Source organism: Andrena cerasifolii, chromosome 14 (genome assembly GCF_050908995.1).
Source record: "Andrena cerasifolii isolate SP2316 chromosome 14, iyAndCera1_principal, whole genome shotgun sequence".
Lineage (NCBI taxonomy): Eukaryota > Metazoa > Arthropoda > Insecta > Hymenoptera > Andrenidae > Andrena > Andrena cerasifolii.
This window is the reverse complement of record NC_135131.1, coordinates 11,338,833-11,356,942: the sequence shown is the minus strand read 5'-3', so window position 1 is coordinate 11,356,942 and position 18,110 is coordinate 11,338,833. Positions and strand designations below refer to the sequence as shown.

General features: G+C 46.4%; 2 protein-coding genes and 1 long non-coding RNA gene across 4 annotated transcripts; 1 reads left to right on the top strand and 2 right to left on the bottom strand.

Annotated features, from left to right (window-relative positions):
- Window positions 1-218: 218 nt before the first annotated feature.
- Window positions 219-1,181, bottom strand: LOC143376475 (uncharacterized). The gene is made up of 2 exons (XR_013087099.1): window positions 907-1,181; window positions 219-360 (listed from the first exon to the last, which is right to left on the bottom strand). It is a non-coding gene; the product is annotated as an uncharacterized LOC143376475 (long non-coding RNA).
- Window positions 1,182-1,796: 615 nt separating this feature from the next.
- Window positions 1,797-5,149, top strand: Bulli (regulator of MON1-CCZ1 complex protein bulli). The gene is made up of 12 exons (XM_076826782.1): window positions 1,797-1,979; window positions 2,140-2,338; window positions 2,398-2,703; window positions 2,781-2,955; window positions 3,029-3,188; window positions 3,263-3,368; window positions 3,437-3,590; window positions 3,677-3,740; window positions 3,852-4,071; window positions 4,156-4,328; window positions 4,402-4,677; window positions 4,752-5,149. Exons 2-12 carry the CDS (start codon window positions 2,219-2,221, stop codon window positions 5,011-5,013), a joined length of 2,016 nt encoding a protein of 671 aa, XP_076682897.1. The 5' UTR covers window positions 1,797-1,979; window positions 2,140-2,218; the 3' UTR covers window positions 5,014-5,149.
- LOC143376454 (GTP-binding protein Di-Ras2) lies at window positions 4,924-17,905 on the bottom strand. 2 transcript variants are annotated; one of them, XM_076826798.1, is made up of 6 exons: window positions 17,438-17,905; window positions 13,318-13,603; window positions 8,430-8,948; window positions 8,210-8,355; window positions 7,818-8,083; window positions 4,924-7,572 (listed from the first exon to the last, which is right to left on the bottom strand). In XM_076826798.1, the coding sequence occupies exons 3-6, from the start codon at window positions 8,614-8,616 to the stop codon at window positions 7,371-7,373; spliced, it is 801 nt and encodes a 266-aa protein (XP_076682913.1). In that variant the 5' UTR covers window positions 8,617-8,948; window positions 13,318-13,603; window positions 17,438-17,905; the 3' UTR covers window positions 4,924-7,370. The 2 variants fall into 2 exon arrangements, with proteins under 2 accessions (XP_076682913.1, XP_076682912.1); XM_076826797.1 differs by lacking the exon at window positions 13,318-13,603.
- Window positions 17,906-18,110: the final 205 nt, after the last annotated feature.

Genomic DNA, 18,110 nt, shown 5'->3' with positions numbered 1-18,110 from the left:
CTACGCCTTTCATGGGCCTTTAAACAGTTCGCGGTTAATGTGATGCTTTTGAAAGACTCGAAGCTTGTAATTTCTGAATGCTAAATTTTTTCTGTTGCAAAATTTTCTTCAATATCGACTTATTAACAAAGGAAATCTATGGTATTCTTAAGGAAATACCATAGATATTTAGAATTTGGATAGGAATATGTAAAAGGTATTTCTGAATAATAATACAGTTTGTTTCAAGTTTCTTTCATTTTATTTGCATAAAAGGCCTTTACAGTGTTACAATAAAGTATAAGGTATATAATGTCACTATTTTCTTGTGATTACTGTCAAGGTTTCCATCATTCCGTCGAAATATTCCGAAGTTAAAACCTGTAAGAAGAAAAATATGTTTAGTAACTTGACTTGTCTATTATTGAACATGGGAGAAACGTTACAACAGTTTGTCACGTATGAAAATATATTAGTAAAGGGAATAATTCGCTCCAAAATTCTGCGTCTCTTCGTTAAACAGTCACTGTCTCGAAACATCTGCGCCACTTCTCGCTCTTTGATTTGCTCTCCGGAGACGTTACTGGATGAAAATAGTCTTGGAAAGATGTAACAATAAATAAAAAAAATTTAAAGTCTTCCTATATCTACCGCGAATTACTTTTTTATTCCTGTTACTTTAAAAATAAATATAATATTGAAGTGAGATTATTTCCAGTATTATTCCTTTCATTCATTTTTATATAATATCATTCAGTATAGTATGTCCTCCTCTGTACTTGGTTACAATAGCATGTCCAACTTCCAAGCATTATTGTCGAGTTATTATTATAATTTTGCAGATTCTAACTTATACTACTAATTACATACTTTCAGTGATACCTATATTACAATAATGCAAAAAGTATTTATGTAATTATAAAGTACCATTGAATGTTTGAACCTGTTTTTCTCAAAAACGCTAAAAGTGGACATACAATATGTGTGCACTAATTGTAAGCCATCGATGTACAATAGGAAATTTTTTTTTAATGTAGGTTAGTCCGTTGTTGTTCTAACTGCCTGAATTACTCTGACATAAATACGACAGCGATTTCAAGTGATGTATATGTAACGATAAAAGTATTAATTTAGTAAATGTATACAATTCCCAGCAGTTCCTATATCAATGTATGCCTAAAATGAATATAACCTAACCTACAATCGTCTGAAAATGCATACATTGACTCCATCATGCATTTATTGTGGCTCGTATATTCAGCTATCGCTTCAGTTTTGCTATGAATCCACGTTGGCAGTCCTCCCGAGTAGGCGCCATCTCGTATCTACTACCTCAACTAAGTTTGTCACGTGACTTGCTTTGTATTATCGCCAATATGGCGGAACTCTGATTTGGGAATGTAGTCACGAGTTTTCGTTTTTCGTTCTTATATGAGCAGATTTTGGTCTGGAAGAGGTCTCATTCGATAGAAGAAGATTCAATGCGGAGCGCTCTGCTCACCGTTTGAGTCACAAAACTCTTTTAGTGACCTAAAAATGCTTGGATTCTGCGGGTATATTTTGTCGACTTTTGCTTTACTTTGGACACTGATATTATTACATATCAACACAATCTCGTTGAACCATGAGCAGAGCGCTTCGCATTGAACCTTCCTCTTTCGAATGAGACCTCGCCCAGCCCCAAATCTGCTCATATAAGGACGAAAAACGAAAAATCCCGAACCCATGTTTCGGGCCAGATTGTGTCGGTATACAGCGCGCTGCATTACCCGTGTCTAACCCCTTAAGTACATGCTCAAGATTGGCAACTGGTCGTCTTTTAACGCCCATTTTAGTTCACTTCATTCGCCACTATCGAATAAATGTTTAATAAAACATTTTTTTACGTAATAAATACGCAATTTTGTTGTTATAAATGCATAAGGTTGCATGATTACTCAGACTTAATATCTCAGGAATGAAACAAATTTATACTTGCCTGCATATAACTTTATTGCTCTGTAAGTATAAGGTGTGCAATAACTGTTCACCAATAAATAAACAGATGTTCGATATGATTATGCAGCATTCCCTACATTTAATTGTGGAATTGTATGGAATATTGGAATAGTGAGAACCCGAATGTGCACCACTTTGTTAATAACAATTCATTCCAAACAGTACATTTACGAGAATTTGCAACTGTAAAAGACAGTGTGTAATCAAAGCTACTCCATACAAAGGTGTAAAACTGTTTGAAATGGCATCTGCCAACGAAGACGCAAACGATGATTACTACTTGGAATTGTCCGGAAATCCGATGAAATTTGAGTCGGTCAGTTGCCTCACAAATGTCTTCTTCGACAACTCGAAGCAACAGGTTAGTAAATTGATGCACATTCGTATCTCAAAGTTAATTCCGTACATTTTTCTATCTAGGTATTTGCTGTTCGATCGGGGGGTGTCGCGGGTGTGCTAGTTAAAGGTCCCAATCAAAACATAAGCTTTCAAATGGAGGACAAGGGTCCTGTGATTTCCATCAAATTCTCTCCTGATATGAATATATTAGCGATACAACGTACCAACACGTCTGTTGAATTTGTCAACTATTCTCCTAACAGTGGATTGGATAATATCGAATACTCGCAACCATGTAAAGGAAAAAATGCCACTATATTACAATTTGTTTGGACACATGGAAACGATGTATTACTTGTTACCGATAACGGAGTCGAGCTATTTCAAGTGCGAGTTTTAATCATTACCTTCTTAAAACCATAGCTTGCTCGAAATCTACTCGATACCTGGTTTCATTGTTTCAGGTAAATCCAGAGAAGAGAAGCGTCAGAGCTCTGAAATGTTTAAGCTTGGGCGTACATTGGTTCGTGTATTGCCCTCAAAGTCATTTGGTATTACTGTCGTCAGGGACGCTAGGGAATCAAATGCAGGCATTGCAAGTGACGCCAGGGAATCTTCACAAACTAACAAAGTTTGAAAGTAAGACCGAAAGTTTAGAAGTTATCGCTTAACTTGTTATCACACAGATAAATTAATGATGAAATTGCTTCAGTGGAACCTGGTCCAACGAAATCTGGCAAACTTGCAGTTTCCGAGGGAGACGTAGCTTTAGCAGTCCTGTATGGAACTCCGTGTATCATCTTGCTACGCCATCAATCAGGCTCCAGTCGTTCGACGGGAACTGCTTCCATACATGTGTATACCATCCATAAGTATGCCTCTAGCTGTACTAGTCAATGCAATGCTTCTACAGCTGCCTGTACACGTATACGTGTCTTTTGAATAGGATGACAACGATCAAGAAAAGCCACATTCTGAAGCTGAATGTCAGTGGTAGATTTGCCATTAACGTGGTGGATAATCTGATTATCGTTCATCACCAAGCTTCGAAAGTAGGTAAAGAAAAGAGTGTGCACGTTGCAACCTCCTACTTACTTTCCTTTCCACCGTCATATTTCAGACCTCGATGATCTTTGACATCATGTTACCGGGCGTGAGTGACGGGACAGTAATGCATCATACCAATGTGACAACAGCAAAACCGATCAAACCGTACAGTCTAAAGGTTCCAGGTGCAAGTTTGTCAGAGCACACGTATCAACCTTGCCAACTATGTATCCTTTATGTTTGTGGTTTATGGAAAGAACGATTAATTTTACTCTTCCTCTTATACGCATATCCTTGACTCGACATTCCATAGATTCGCCAAATTGGGTTGTTTTTCAGCCAAACATAGTGATAGATGTAAAGTTGGGTTGCCTATGGTAGGTAGGTTCATGAAAACCTTGGAAATCGTACGCATGAGGTATATTAATCGAAAGAATGGAAATTCAAGAAGGCAGAAAAATGTTGACCAAATAAAATTTGTGGATTAGGTACGTTGAACTAAAGTTGGAAGCTTTGGTGAAACTGATGACGGACAAAGTGCTGTTGGTCGAGTTTCTAATGCAACGCTCGAACGCCAAGCACGTCCTGATAGAGGTGTTGGGAGACTTCATGATGCAGTTGCCTGTTAGTTTAATGAACATGCCAACCATATTCGACAAACTCAATTCAGTGTACAGAAATCACCTGGAGGGCGAAATACAAAGTCAGGTAATTATATAATCGAAAGTACCTGCGTTCCTTTCTTATTATCTTTGTCAGTTGACTTGGACAAATGTTCTCTTCATCATTCAGATGGGAACCCCTTCACATAACAACGTAAAGAACGTCGGCGCGACAGCGGAGAACAATTACAAATACAAGTTGCTGCTTGACCAAAGCGAGATGTACAATTATGTATTATCGAAATTCTCTGAGAACACCATCGAACCCAAGATGATCGTATGGGTTCTCCTGGAATATATCAGGTATCTCTCGACTGCGGCTCAATCAGATCAATTCGTGGAACATTATTGTTGAGGAAGGTATTAATTATCTTAGGTCATTGGCGGAGCATGAGATACCCGTGCAACATTACTTACACGAATTAATTATCACGACATTGGTACAGCGTAAAGCGTATTATCAACTTCATCAATTGCTACAGTACCACGTGGTGACGGATTCGAAACCTCTGGCGTGTCTGTTACTTTCTTTGGAAAACCTCTATCCAGCTGGCCATCAGCTCGCCTTGGATATGCTGAAACGATTGGGAAACGCTCACGAGGAGATCATCGAGGTCCTCCTATCGAAGGGGCATATTCTGACAGCCTTACGGTAAATGGTTGCAAACAGATATGTATGTAAATGGTGCTCATCCATATACATGTATCGTACGTGTACGTTTTCAGATACGTCCGTTCCGTCGGGATGATGGATCAAGTATCCGCCAGGAAATTCCTAGAAGCTGCAAAAGCAGCCGAGGATTCAACGTTGTTCCATTCGGTGTTCAGGTTCTTCGAACAGCGTAATCTACGGCTGCGCAACACAACGGCGTTCACGAAAGGGGAGCACTGCCAGCTCTACGTTCAACATTTCAAATCTTTATTCCACGGAACAGACAATGGATGCAATTCGGATACAAATTCCAACGTCACTACGATCTCGACCTGAGGCTTTTCGTCGTCTCTCGTTTACCACGCGAGAGTACAACTGGATTTTATCGTAACGCGAGACAGCAACAAACAATTGTAAATGTCGATATTATGCTTAGAATTTATAATACAGAAGAAGCATAACGAGCACCAAACGCCTTTAAATGCATTCCCTCTTTTCCCTGGTGGAGTAGCTTCTCGAATGCCGTGGAGAAGTATGCCCGATCTTATCCATCTATTTACATTGAATTACGCATGGCGAATACAATTCACGGAGCTCGGTGGAATTCGAGACGCAGTCTCCTTTCACTCAAACGACTTTAAAATAGGAAGAAAAAAGATGTAAATTTTTCAGTAATAAAAATATCTTTTTTCTTTGTTTCCGTGTTCGGTGTCGAGCAGCGAAAATACGTCCCCAGAATCGCTGAAGAACCGTACGCTATTCTTATAGGTATAGGGTATAGACGATTACTTGGTGCTTATAGTTTAGACAAACAGTCACAAAATAGTCGATAAAATTGGTCTGGTAAATATAATATGTATATGTACATATATATCATTTCCTAGCGACACTTGTCGCCGATCGAATCTCGAGCGACATGGAATGAATTTAAAGAATTAAGCTCGGCACGAGGGGATTTGTTTGATTCAAAAGTTATTCGGAACCCGCGGAAACTGCGCGGCGGGGGTTGGGTGGTGGTCGTTGCGCAATACGTAACAGCTCGGCTATATCAACGCTCGCGTGCCCTACTATTCGTTCGTGTTGCAATTCAGTTTTTCTTTAAATTATAGGACGCTTTGTTTCTCGGTAACCGTAACGCGAGACGTCGCGTCTATTGCTGAAACGAAAGTTGCGTAGAAGAGGACGGACAGACTGCTTGTCGAGACGTTCGTTCTATCTTGCATCTTTATCAACAAGACTGAATGGACTTTGTTGCGGACTCGTCGTATCGACGAGCGGTTGCATGTTCGCATGTTCGCATGTTGAAGCTTGAAGAATTCTTGGTGTACCTACGTTGGGAAGCAAAGACGGGCTTTACGTTTACATAGGACGCGACTATGCAAGGATGGGGACGCGAAGGGGAAGACCGAAGAGGAAGGGGATACGAATAAATAGTGGATAGCAGACGCATAAATATACATCGATAGATCCAAGTCGGTTTCGTTAAAGTTTCGCCTACTGCAAGTTGCGATAATGCGTGAAACCGTGGCTGTTTGCTGGGGATGTATACACTATATTCGAATATTCGACACACCTACCGATGATCGTTGTGCGCGCGCGCGTTCTCGCACGTTTCTGACGCTTGCCAGGGAAACGCGTGACACCTTCAAAGCAGCGTTACTTACACGCACGAGATTGCACAGCGCAGTATCGACAGCGGTGTAGTACAAAGGGCTTTGGCCCACCTATGCCGAACGAATCGAAAGGTGTGACGTGTTGTTGAGTCGGGGCTCATGAATACCGCCAACCAACGATAAATCGGTTTAACGATAGATCGATCTGTTTGGTCCATAATAAGAAGGTGATAGGGAAACTAAAGGATTAACTCGCTGTTACACTTTCGTTTTAGAGAATTTTCTAACGCGATAAAGAGTGACCCAAAAATGAAGCCTTTTTAGCCTCTTTTTGGTCCCACGATTTTGATACCTTACGATGAGACGTGAATCGCAACAAATTTTCGAGTTCAGGTGGCAATTAGTTTCTGAGATATGGAAGGTGAAAGAAGTGAAAATTTGTTAACGCTTCGATATACGAACTTCTATGTCAGTTGTTTAAGTTATCGGATTGACATAAAAGTGGAATTTTCACTTGTTTCACCTCCGAAGATATCGTTTCGCATAAAATTCAGTTGCAAAATCGTGGGACCAAAAATCTCTTTGGGTCGCGACAGGTAAGTAGCTATCTTTCCACCAATCATCAAATTCTTTCCACGCTTTCGTTTTCGTTTTCGTTCTCGCTTGGTAGGTAGACGCCATCAGCAGACTTCCCGTTGTCCTCCGAATTTCGACGCCCCCACTTGCTCGAAAAGCCGCGCGCGTGCAAAATACGAGTCGAAAAATAGATTCAATTGAGTGTACGGAAATATAAAAAGTGATATGCGGTTCACCTTGACTCCTACCATCCTCACGGTTTCTAGAGCCCCCTGTCGCGGCTCTCCAACTACTCTTGTCTAGCTCCCGGTGAGATCCAGCCAAGCGACTGTTCCCTGTTCGATCACTCGTTCCGACTATGATTTACATCGGGCCCTACCGAGGGAATTGGAAAATACACGATTCCCGTTTCGATTCGATAACCAGAATTACGACGCCCTTGGAATCGAAAGAAAAAGCTAGGAGAAGATAAAGGGTATTGTGGAAGGGGGCTGGATTATGGAATTACGATATATTGCAATCGTCCGTGCGAGCGTCCCTGATCTGTTGCTTGGTCTTCCGCGATGCTCGTCTGATCAGGCTGCGGCTTCGAGGCTTGCTCTTGGTCTCTTCGGGGGCGACGTTCGAGCCTTGCGCGGCCACCGTCTGCTGGGAGTTCCCCCCAGGCCCGGCCGCGCTTCCTGTCCTGCCGTGCGGGCTGCCAGACCTGTCGACACGATAAACTCTCGCGAGTCGTTCCCCGCCCGGGGGAATCAAGTAGTTGGCGCGCGTGGAAAAGCAATTTAATTCGCCAGAGAGCGCGGGCAAACTATCGAGCGGCGAAATTGCGTTCGCGTTGTTAGCCGCCAATTGCTTTTCGATGTGAAAAGGGATCGCGGATCCAAAGTTCTTGTTTCCAATCAGGCCGAGCCGGTGACAATGGATCGCAATTAACAGCGTAGGTGTACATACCTGCGCGACCCGTAAGCGGAGCATCTTCGCCTGAGGCCCGACTCCTCCGTGTCCCCGGTGGTGTTCTTCGGCACGATCTTCGATAGGGTGACGAAGCAGCGGAACACGTCCCTGATATTGTAATCGTCCTTGGCGGAGCACTCCATCACTTTGGCGCGGAGCTTGGGCAGCTCGCAGAACAGCCATTCGCTGACGTCCTCGATCGGCACCTCCCTTCGAGTGGGCGCCAGGTCCAGCTTGTTCCCAGCGACCACTATCGGCACTTCCTGCCCGGCCGCGGCCGTGTCGAGAAAGCGCGAAGAAAGAACGATCCCATTAAAGCCCGCTCTGGATTATTCCCGTTCCACAAATAGAAACTACATTTCCTCCCACGAGCCGCGACGCATACATACCTGATAGTCTGGCCGTTGTTCCCGGACTTCCTCGAAGCACCGTTTCACGCATTCGAAGCTTGGCAACGAGGTCGTGGCGTATACCAAGAGGAACGCGTGGGCCGTGGCTATGCTCAGCCTCCTCATAGCTGGGAACTGCAGGTCCCCTGGAATCGTCGATCAAACTTGTAACGAACAACAAGTGGCAGGTACTTACGTAGGTGTGTATCTCTACACTTACCAGCGGTGTCCAGGAGGTCGACCTTGAGAGTCAGAGTGCCAAGGACGCACTCCCTCGTGTAGAGGTCCTCGACGGTAGGCCTGTACCTCTCGCTGAACCCCTGGCCGAGCAGCCTGCGTATGATCGCGCTCTTCCCGACCCCTGCGCCGCCCAGCACCACCAGTCGGATCCGCTCGAGGTCGTCCATGTCGCGACGCTCGTGGCTCGATCTCCGACCGGGACTCGCGAACGGGAACGAGCGCGAACGCGAACCAACGGGCTCTCGCTTCAGGAAGGCATTAGCCAGCTGCAGCCTGTTGGTTTGCTGCCCGCCAGCCACCCCGGCCACCCCGACCACCCGCCTCTTCGCTAAACCTAATATCCTCTTCCTTTTCTTTCCTCTCCTTTCTGAAATCGCGATTGGACAACGCGATCTCCTTGTTCGAGGTTAATACGGCTGGCGGGTGTCTTCTGCACCCACCTGGGTAATATTGCGTTCAATTATTCCTGTAACCGCTACGCCGCCAGGCTGCCATCAAGCTGAAGAGCAAACAAAAGAGGACTCGGTTGAAAGCGTGGCGAGCAGTATAATCGATCGAAAGCCCGTTTCACCTAACCCCGGGGCCCGGGGGAGTTAAAACCAACTAATAAGTAGGCGGAGGCGGGAAATGCTTGGTGAGGAAATTCTGATTAATTGCCGGACCCCCAAGACTACCGCGTCGAGATCAAACCATCCGTCCAACAGAGAAGTAATTCGCGGGTAATCCAATGCTCCCGCGCCGTTTATCGCAGCACGCTCGCATTCCGTTCTTTCTCTTCCCTAGCGTCTCCTTCGCAGAGGCTGGCTTGTCATTTCGTATCGAGCCGGTGTTGCCTATGGAGTGGAACGAAACACGTAACGGACGGCCAGTCGTCCCGAGGAGTCTGTTTCTCCGATTACGTAAAACTGCGCCTCGGAAGGTGATTCAGGGGAAATCGCGTTCGAACCCCGGTGCACCTGATCAACCTCGTTACCCGCGACAAATGTTTCCGCGGTCGGTGGCTGGCGGTTCGCGGTTGTAGTAGCTAATGGCTCCATTATTCTACGCGTAAGCCCAGTTGCTCTCTTTCGGGCTACGATTTCGATTCGTTCCGAGGCGCAGATCACGCACTCGGCTTTCCTACCTTCCCACCTTCTTCGGTGTCTTAAGGGAGGAGATCACTGTAATGGTTTGAAAAGTAAGGGTGTTTTCGGGAATTTTTTTCAAACAAACAACGCAAGAAAACCTACCAAGTACTACCTACTCTTTGTCAAAATATCGCAAAAAATAACAAAATGGCGGACCACCGTTGATCGGAAAAATAAAAGGAGGCCGTTAATTACAAAAAAAAAATGATCGTCGCGCAATAGAGACGTAATAGTTTTCTCTGTATACCTACCGTCGACGCGGTTGAAAAATGTCATTCTGAGAAAAACGCGGTCAAAGTTCCGCTCGGTTTAGCCGCGCCCTTAACAGCGCTTCATCGATACTAAAATATCGGGAGAGCATTCTTGAAACGCGTGTCTTTCAGAAAGTGTGAAAAAGAAAAAATCGATTTTTCACCCATTGGGTTAGGTAGGTACTCTCGCTCATTCACCATTGTTCGATCGTTTCTAATTGAAATGGCGTAACAAAGATATACCTATATTATTATTTCCATCCCGAATTCGATCGCGGTTACTGTCTCTGTCTTCGTTTCGAGGCGCTCCGAACCGAAAAACCAGCACATGCTCCTATTTAACAGCGACGCGGCCGCGTACGAAATTAATTAGCGCTCGCACTATGGGTGGTCGTAATTGCGTCGGCCCTCGCGTATTCTCGCGCCCGCGACTGCGAAAACCAAACTATTCGCAGCGCCCTATAACTTTCGGCTCGGTTCGCGTCGGTTAATCGCAGTCCAATTATTTAAACGACAACCGCCGAAAATCAGAAGCTCGCGGGTATTGCGCGACGTTGCTAATTAGTAAGTAACCGGATTTCCAAACTCTTCCCACGTGCTCATCTGTCCGTCGATCGTCAATTAATCCGTGACGCTGACCACTGGGTTAGGTCGGTTACGCGAATCGTTAGCTATATGTATTCGCCCCGACCTAACAGAATCCTATTCCAAAGAGACGCAGCACGATCGATGAAAATTCCCTTGCTTCGCCTTTTCGTGGCAGAAGGGACCGCAATTATTTGCTATTCCCATCAGAACGGCTTCTACGTCGAACGCGTCGCTGTATCGTGGAAAACCAACAGAGATTTTTCCACCGATAGCGTCTGTGTACGCTCCGAAACGGACAAACACACCGTGGATATTGGTTTTCTAGGCTGCCCGTTGAAAAATACGCGCCTAAGTCGCGAAAAAGGATCGCGTTTAGCAGCCAAATGGCGCAGCGCAACGCGACGCGACGCCGACGCAGCGTTCCCCGAGGATTTGTGAAAAGCAACCGATAGAGGCCGGATTTCCTTAAACGAGGAGGACGCCTAGTACCCTACTTCGTATCGATAGAGTCCCTGTTTACAAGTTCGCGATGCCAGATCCGCACGGCTCGCGAGCAACTCTCGCGGAATCTCAATGATAAGCCGCACCACTGAGACTAATAGCTCCTCCGACCTGGAACGATCGATCACGTTTCCGTCAGTTCAAACGGATCTTGGCCAACTCGCGATCCAACTCGTGTGTGCAGTGTGCAGCCAGGCCCCGTGTCCTTCGGCCTCCCTTTTCACCTCCTTTCCACGGCGCTGCCCGATCGAAATTCTGTCTATCGCCGTCTGTTACACACGATGTTCCAAAGCTCGCGTGCCTCGATAGAACCGAGAGCCGGCACAGCGGTGCGAGCGACGCTTCTGTGTATCCTTTAGCTTTAGTCTATTGTTTCGCGTAGGCTAGATGTACGACTGTACGCTATTGTCACTGAAACGCCATGACCCGAGACCATACTCGCAATCAGTTCACTAAAGAATGTAGCGCAACAACTCAACATCTATAAAGAAGAATCAAGGAATGTAAATCTACGCTCAGAGGCGCTTTTTCCCCGCTACGCGACACCACCGTTGCCCCGCGGTCGTTAATAATTAGATAAGATAAAAAAAAACTTTGCCCCCGTAATCCACCGCACTTTCCATAAAGCTCATTCCCCAACAATGGTCAATTTTATGTCTGTGACGAATAATACGGAGAGATTGCGAGCTCGGGATATGCGGATCACTGGAAAAACTGACGAATACCATTTTAAGAATCGCGGAAGAAAATTAAGCAAATCTGAAATAGACCAGATTCTTGCGTTTAAGAAGCAGAATTTATCCATATAAAAAATTTCAAAAGCAATTGGCAAAAGTCGGAAAGCGATATCTAATTTACTTAAGGATGTGGATAATTACGGCAAAACGAAAAGCAGTGGAAGACCCCACCACCGCTTTCAGAACGAGCGAAACGGAATATTTTACGCATAGCTTCGAATTCGCTGCTCACAACGAGGCGATGCAAGAGACTGAAAATAAAAAAGAAACCAGCATTAACTCCCCAACATAAACAACATCGTTTGCAATTTGCGAAAGAGCGAATTCACTGGAAGACGAAGTGGCGTAAAGTAATATTCTCTGACGAAAAAAAAATTAATTTTTACGGTCCCGATGGGTTTAGTCACTACTTTCACGATACCCGCAAAGAAAAATTATCAAGAAATGGTGTAACACAGAAATCAAATTCGTTAAAGATAAAATGAACAGTGCATATTACTTAAATTTAAATTGGGTCGTTCCAATTTAGTAGCCGTTTTTAATTCTTCAACCGTTTCGTATTGTTTCCCATTTTTGTGCACTGCTTTCGAAAGCATACTCTAATTTCGCCCATGGTATTCATCAGATTTTCCTTGGTGTACAGAAAACCTAGTGATGTTGCGACTCCTTTCCAGTGATCCGCATATCCCGAGCTCGTAAGCTCTCCGTATTATTCGTCGCAAACATAAAATTGTACATCCGTCATTAAGAAATTAAAGATAGCACATGTGTGGCTGGTAGTGTATCTCTAAATAACGTGGAAGCAGCCGGGGAAGCGCCTCGTCGGCTTCCCAGCAGCATTCTGCTTGCACGCCACCCCCGACAAGGATGATCCTTAGTTTAAGCGGCATTCAAAGTCTCCGGGAGCGGTGGAAATTCGATTTAACAAGATTCCTATTTCCTATTCCCTCCACTGCCGGCTGTTTGTCAGAGAGCATCGGGGCGCAAGTTTCAGTCCACGCTCGCAAGCCCCCGCTTCGACTAATGGGCTTGAACCACTTGTTGAAAACGGATCTCTCCGAAAGAGACGGTCGTTTCGGTGGAATTGTCAATCCCGCTGCTCCCTGCGGAGGTCCTCTCCGCTTCCCCCGCGGTCCGAGCCACCAGCGCCAAGCGGAGAACTGAAGGGCCGCTCGGCATGGGATAAAAATACCCCGCCCCGTTGCTTTATTTTCCGCGTTATCGGATTCCCCTTTCGCCTTCTCTTTGCCGGAACGACGCGACTATCCGGAACACGCTGCGCGCTCGTAGATCGACCGATCGACCGGCATCCCTCGGACCCCCTCTGTTCTCCGGCGCGCGTGAAAATTCACGGACGCAATAAACTCTGAACGAGGCGCCCCGGGGGCAGGATCGTTAACACCCGATCGGGGCTCCCGTCTGGCAGCCGTAGCCGTTATCCACCATACATAGGTACTCCTGCCTGAAACAGGACCTGTCGCCAGAAAAACAGGAGCAACATATCAGGTGGAAATTATTTGCAACTAACCGACGCGATCTTGGACCGATGGAAGAGTGGGACATATTTCACGTGAGATTAAATACCTAACTCCCTGTTATAGTGGCGCGCGACACAAAAGAAAAAAGCTGAATTTTATTGAATTTTCGTTAAAAATATTTTTAACCGTTCAACTCGGCAGATTCGCTGAACAAGTAGCGATCCCTAGGTATTCCCAGACGTCCACGAGGCTGCGCGAGGAATCCATGCGTGCGCCAGCATCACCTGTGGAATCTTCATTCCTCGCGATTCAGCGACGTCTGTTAATCAAGTGGTTCTCGTTCCCGTCGCTTGTCGTTCGGCGTTCCCAGAACGAAGGACCATTTGAAAATAAACTCACGTGCAATCCCCACGCGAGTCGACGCCCGTAGTTCCCCTATCACGCGACCGGCAGGTATTTCGCCCGCTGTGGACTGTGGAGAGAGAGAGAGAGAGCTTTTATTCGCACGCAACGTTAGGGAAACTGAAATGCCGTGCCGGGAGCGCCGATAACGCAATCTCCCTCGAACCAGCCGCCCTCGCCACGCCGACAAAAGTAATACATATATCGGTAGCGCCCAGCGGAGGGACGCGCCGCGTTCCGTCGGTCGATCATATTTCGCAATATGTAGGTACAATACATTTATTTCCATCCGTGCGAAAAAATTCTACGCGATTCGCGGATAGGTTCGCAGCTTGAGAAAGCTACGTAACAGGTGGAACTAAAAGTGGCTGGTAGGTGGTCTTTATCAGATAGACGGTTTAGTGACTCAGAGCTAATAGAAAACTGGTCGCCGGACGACATCTGCGCGTGTGGGTGGTCGGTTAGAGTCGGAACAAAACCAAATGGCCCCTGCTTTAGCGCAGCTATCCACCCCCCGAGCAGAGTGTTTCACGATCGAATTTACTTTTCGAGGAGGCCCGAAGATGCTCACGGCTCGTCCATTCGTCCATCGACCAGAAGGGTCGTTCGAAGGGCATTGAAATTTAAACGAACCACACAAACGGGGAGGGTTGATTCGTCGACGAGCGAGCTTTCTATAATTAAAGTTCGGAAGGGTCGGCGTTGGGTGTACCTGTCCTCATAGACAATCTATTGGGAGTTGTGATTTCATGTATGGCGGAGTGACGCGGTTTGCAGGGACTTGTATTCGAGATAAGAATTCTTTGCAGTAACGCACCAGTCTCGCAGTTAATTATCCTTCTTAATTCACGCCATCGGACCTTTGAGCGAATGTACCTATTTTCTGTTACGGCAAGACGAGAGGAGGCGCGCTCGCGCGAGTCCTGAGCGTTGCACCGTACCCGGATGGCCGATCTAGCGTGAAACGATCAAAGGCTGGACACGTGCTGCCGACTGATCCAGCCTTTCTATTTCTACGCGAACCAGGTCGACCTCTCCTCTAACCCCTCACCCAAGCCTGCTAGCTCTCTTTTTTCCCTTTGCGGCGGCCGGGAAAGATCCCAAAGCTCGTTTATCGGGAAAAGTTGCCGCCGCGTCTCGACCTTTTTGCTCGATAGATCCGATCGAGCCGCGCCGGGGAAACGAGCGCGATCCACCACGGCCGCTTAAGAGATGAATTCACGGCCGAGAATTCAATTGGAGCTTCTTAGCGAGCACTCCCTTCGCAGCTGGTTAAAAATTGCGGAACTGGGCAGGCGATCGCGCGAACAAGCTCGAGTCTTGCCTGGGTCCAGCGGCAGAGGAAATGGACTCCTCTCCCCTGTGACTTCAATATCGAGCGCGACCATCCTTCCAGGATAAAATTCTACGTAATAATGTTACAACTGCATCTTGGGTAAACAGGATCGACACGAGGCAATGGTGAATAAAAAATAAATGGCCAAGAGTATTCAAGTATAAGAATACTGCAAAAAATCATGCTCCAAGGAAGACGCGCGTAGCTTATTCCCAGTGAAACGTCCTGGCCAACGCCAGGCGAAGGCTTCGCGCGGCAGTGGAATAGTCGCGCGATGGTCAGACAAGACAAGTTGTGTGCGTGTATATATATATAACTGTAATCCAGGGAATACTACCAGTTCTGCGCGTAGGTGGAAAGAAAGAGTGGAGAATAGGCGATGGCGGAAAATTCGTTTCGATCATTCTTTTGACGATCCTCGGCGAAGGGGAAAGGCTGGCGTCTTGGTTAGTTTTTGGTGCGCTTGAATGACCGGGAAAACGATTGGAGGATCAGAGTCCCGTGTATTCTAGATACCTTCTGTCTTATTCTCAGCCGCGAAATCGTCTGGGCGGGCAACTAATTAGCCGACAGGTTAATTAACTTCTCTTGCTTGACGGGGAAGGGAGACGCGGAGATTGCCGTGAGCGATGCGAGAAAATTGCTAATTTAAGCGGCGACGTTTTTAGAGACGACGTGCGTGCGTGCTGGATTAATTTGCAGCCGTGGCACGCCCAGAGGAACGGAGAGAAAAAGGAATTACCTACCACTAACGCTCGGTTCGTTCTAAATTCCCATTATACAGGAGCAAGCGCCGCCGCTGACACCCGACATCATTATTGGAAACGAGTAATTTATTCAGTGCCTCTGATTTAAAGTCGAGCAAAGAAATAAGACGGTTTGAATTTTTTAACGGTGACAAATATTAAAATTTTGATTCATTTCAATGCAGGTGGTAGCACAATATGTCACAAAATTTAGACGCAGTAATACCTGCTTCGTATCGGGCCAAGACAAAATTATAGGCGATGTCGCCGGTATATATCGAATAAAGATGCAAATGCGTGCGACCGTACGGGCGATTCGCGAGAAAAAGTTCCGTGACCCGAAAGGGAGGGCGCAAATGAAGCATGAATGGCGGAGAAAGAAGCTGGGGCATCGCGGGCGAATGCTTGATCAACGCGAGAGCACGGATCAGAGGGAAAGTCGCGAGCAACTGGGATCCAAGAAGAGGAAGGAGAGAAAGAAGAGGGCGGCGACGATGATGAGGACCTGAGGAGGAGGGAGTGATTTCGTTCGAGTTGGTACTCGGGGAGGGATGGAAGGTGCAATATCTCGGTTCTCTAGCTCTACCAAGGAAAAGGAGCGTCTCCTTGGGTGAACGTTTTCGACCTTCTGCGAGAACCCTTAAGGCACCGACCGCGATAAACCTCCGAGATTAAGGTCGACCATTCCGAACGAACCCGTCCTGAAGGATGTTTTGTCTCCTGATTTCGTCCCCCCGTCAGGACCACGTCACCGCGGAGAGAAAAAAATTATCACTACAGCATCCACTATCTTCGTCCCTCGAATAGAAACGACTTTTAAGAGGCGCGGATCCCTTGTCTAGGCACGTCATCGCTCATTTTCTATTTTTATGGGAGCTTTCCTCTAACCTTTCGTCCTGCTAAATGTGTCGACCTTGGACGGCTCTAGGTTCGGCTCATCCGACCGTGGTCCGTGGCCCGTGGCCCGTGGCCCGTGGGGTGTCGTCGATAGAATTATGGGGAATAAATTTAGTGTTGTAGGTATCATCGATTCGGCTCCAATCCAGACTGTTTCTTAGAACCGAGCGGGACGATATTATTTTCGCGTCGGCAAGATCGGAGGATCTTGATGTTCGATATCGTTGGTAAATTCATTGGAGTTTCATTTTGATATTCTGATTTCGAGGAAGCCGCGTGGAACCGGCACTGTTTCCCGAGGAAAAGAGGGTGCCTGATTGAACCATTTACGAGCGAGGTTTTGCGGAGTGCTGCAAGGGTGAGATCTTAGAGGTGAAATAACGTCGTACCGTAGACAGGATTCAAGCTATTCAACTTCCTATAAACGCTGTATGTGCAATATATCTTGTAATTTATGGAGAATCCAAAATTTCCTACCCTATTCACTGGAAACAGACTATCGATTCTCAGCCAAGGATCAACAACGGTTAAATGGATATCGAAGCATATTTTAAGCCCCCATGCCCGACGCAGTTACAACTTCGGTCACAGAAACCGGTGCTTCCTGTATATTAACAGCCGTAGGCGACTTTACTTGAACACGCATTTCCTCGCGCTTTCAGGCGAATTACAACGTTGCTTGCCAACAGAGAGCAAACTTCGTGATTCAGATGGGACCATGTGCGAGTGGAATTGGATTCCAAGGGAAGACACCAAAAAATTAAGATAAACTAATTCTCAAATGATCAAAGAAATAGGACAAAGGAGAAGAATAATTTTGCAAGAACCTTCGCGGTACAAGCTCGCGATAATAGGTAAGTTGAGGAGACCGATAATTATACGAGTTTTAAGTAGAATCGTAACGTGACATTGCAGTGCGACTTACCAAGCGTGACTGCTGACAGATATCAGGCAGCGCAGAGTAACAGGGGCGATTGTTTTGACAGCATGTAACGCCAGTACACGAGGAGAACAGGCACAGCTCGTATCACGTTGGCCGCTGATACGCTACTGAACCACCTACGCGACCCGTGGCTCGGCTAGCCGCGGTACCCACCACCGACTACTACGATGATCAACCTACCCCCGAGGAGCGCGCGCAACGTTGCTTATTTCCCGATAATACGGTCGATCGCGGAGCGGCGCGGCACGGAACGGAACGGAACGGAACGGAACAAAACGGAACGAAACGAAACGGAACGGAACGGACATTAACTTCCTTTTCTACGCCCTCGTCGGGCTTCTCGGCTGGTCGGCGAAAAGATCGAGCACGGTCTGGATCCCATCGATCTGAGGATCGAGGTTGAGACCGCCGATAATGGCGATAGTACAAAGGAACTTCCACAATGGTCGGCATATACCTACGCGCAACAGAAACGAAACATAAACGAGAAATCAGCTTCGCTTTCGAGAAACTTCTTACACAGACTCTGTGACTTCCCGATGAAATAAAAAAAATTACCCTTTCGAGAAGCAGCCTTCGATCTATCGAGTTTCCTCTGATTTCCAGTCAGTCACATTCTCGAGATGAATCTCAGGAGCTTTATCGCTAGCTGAAG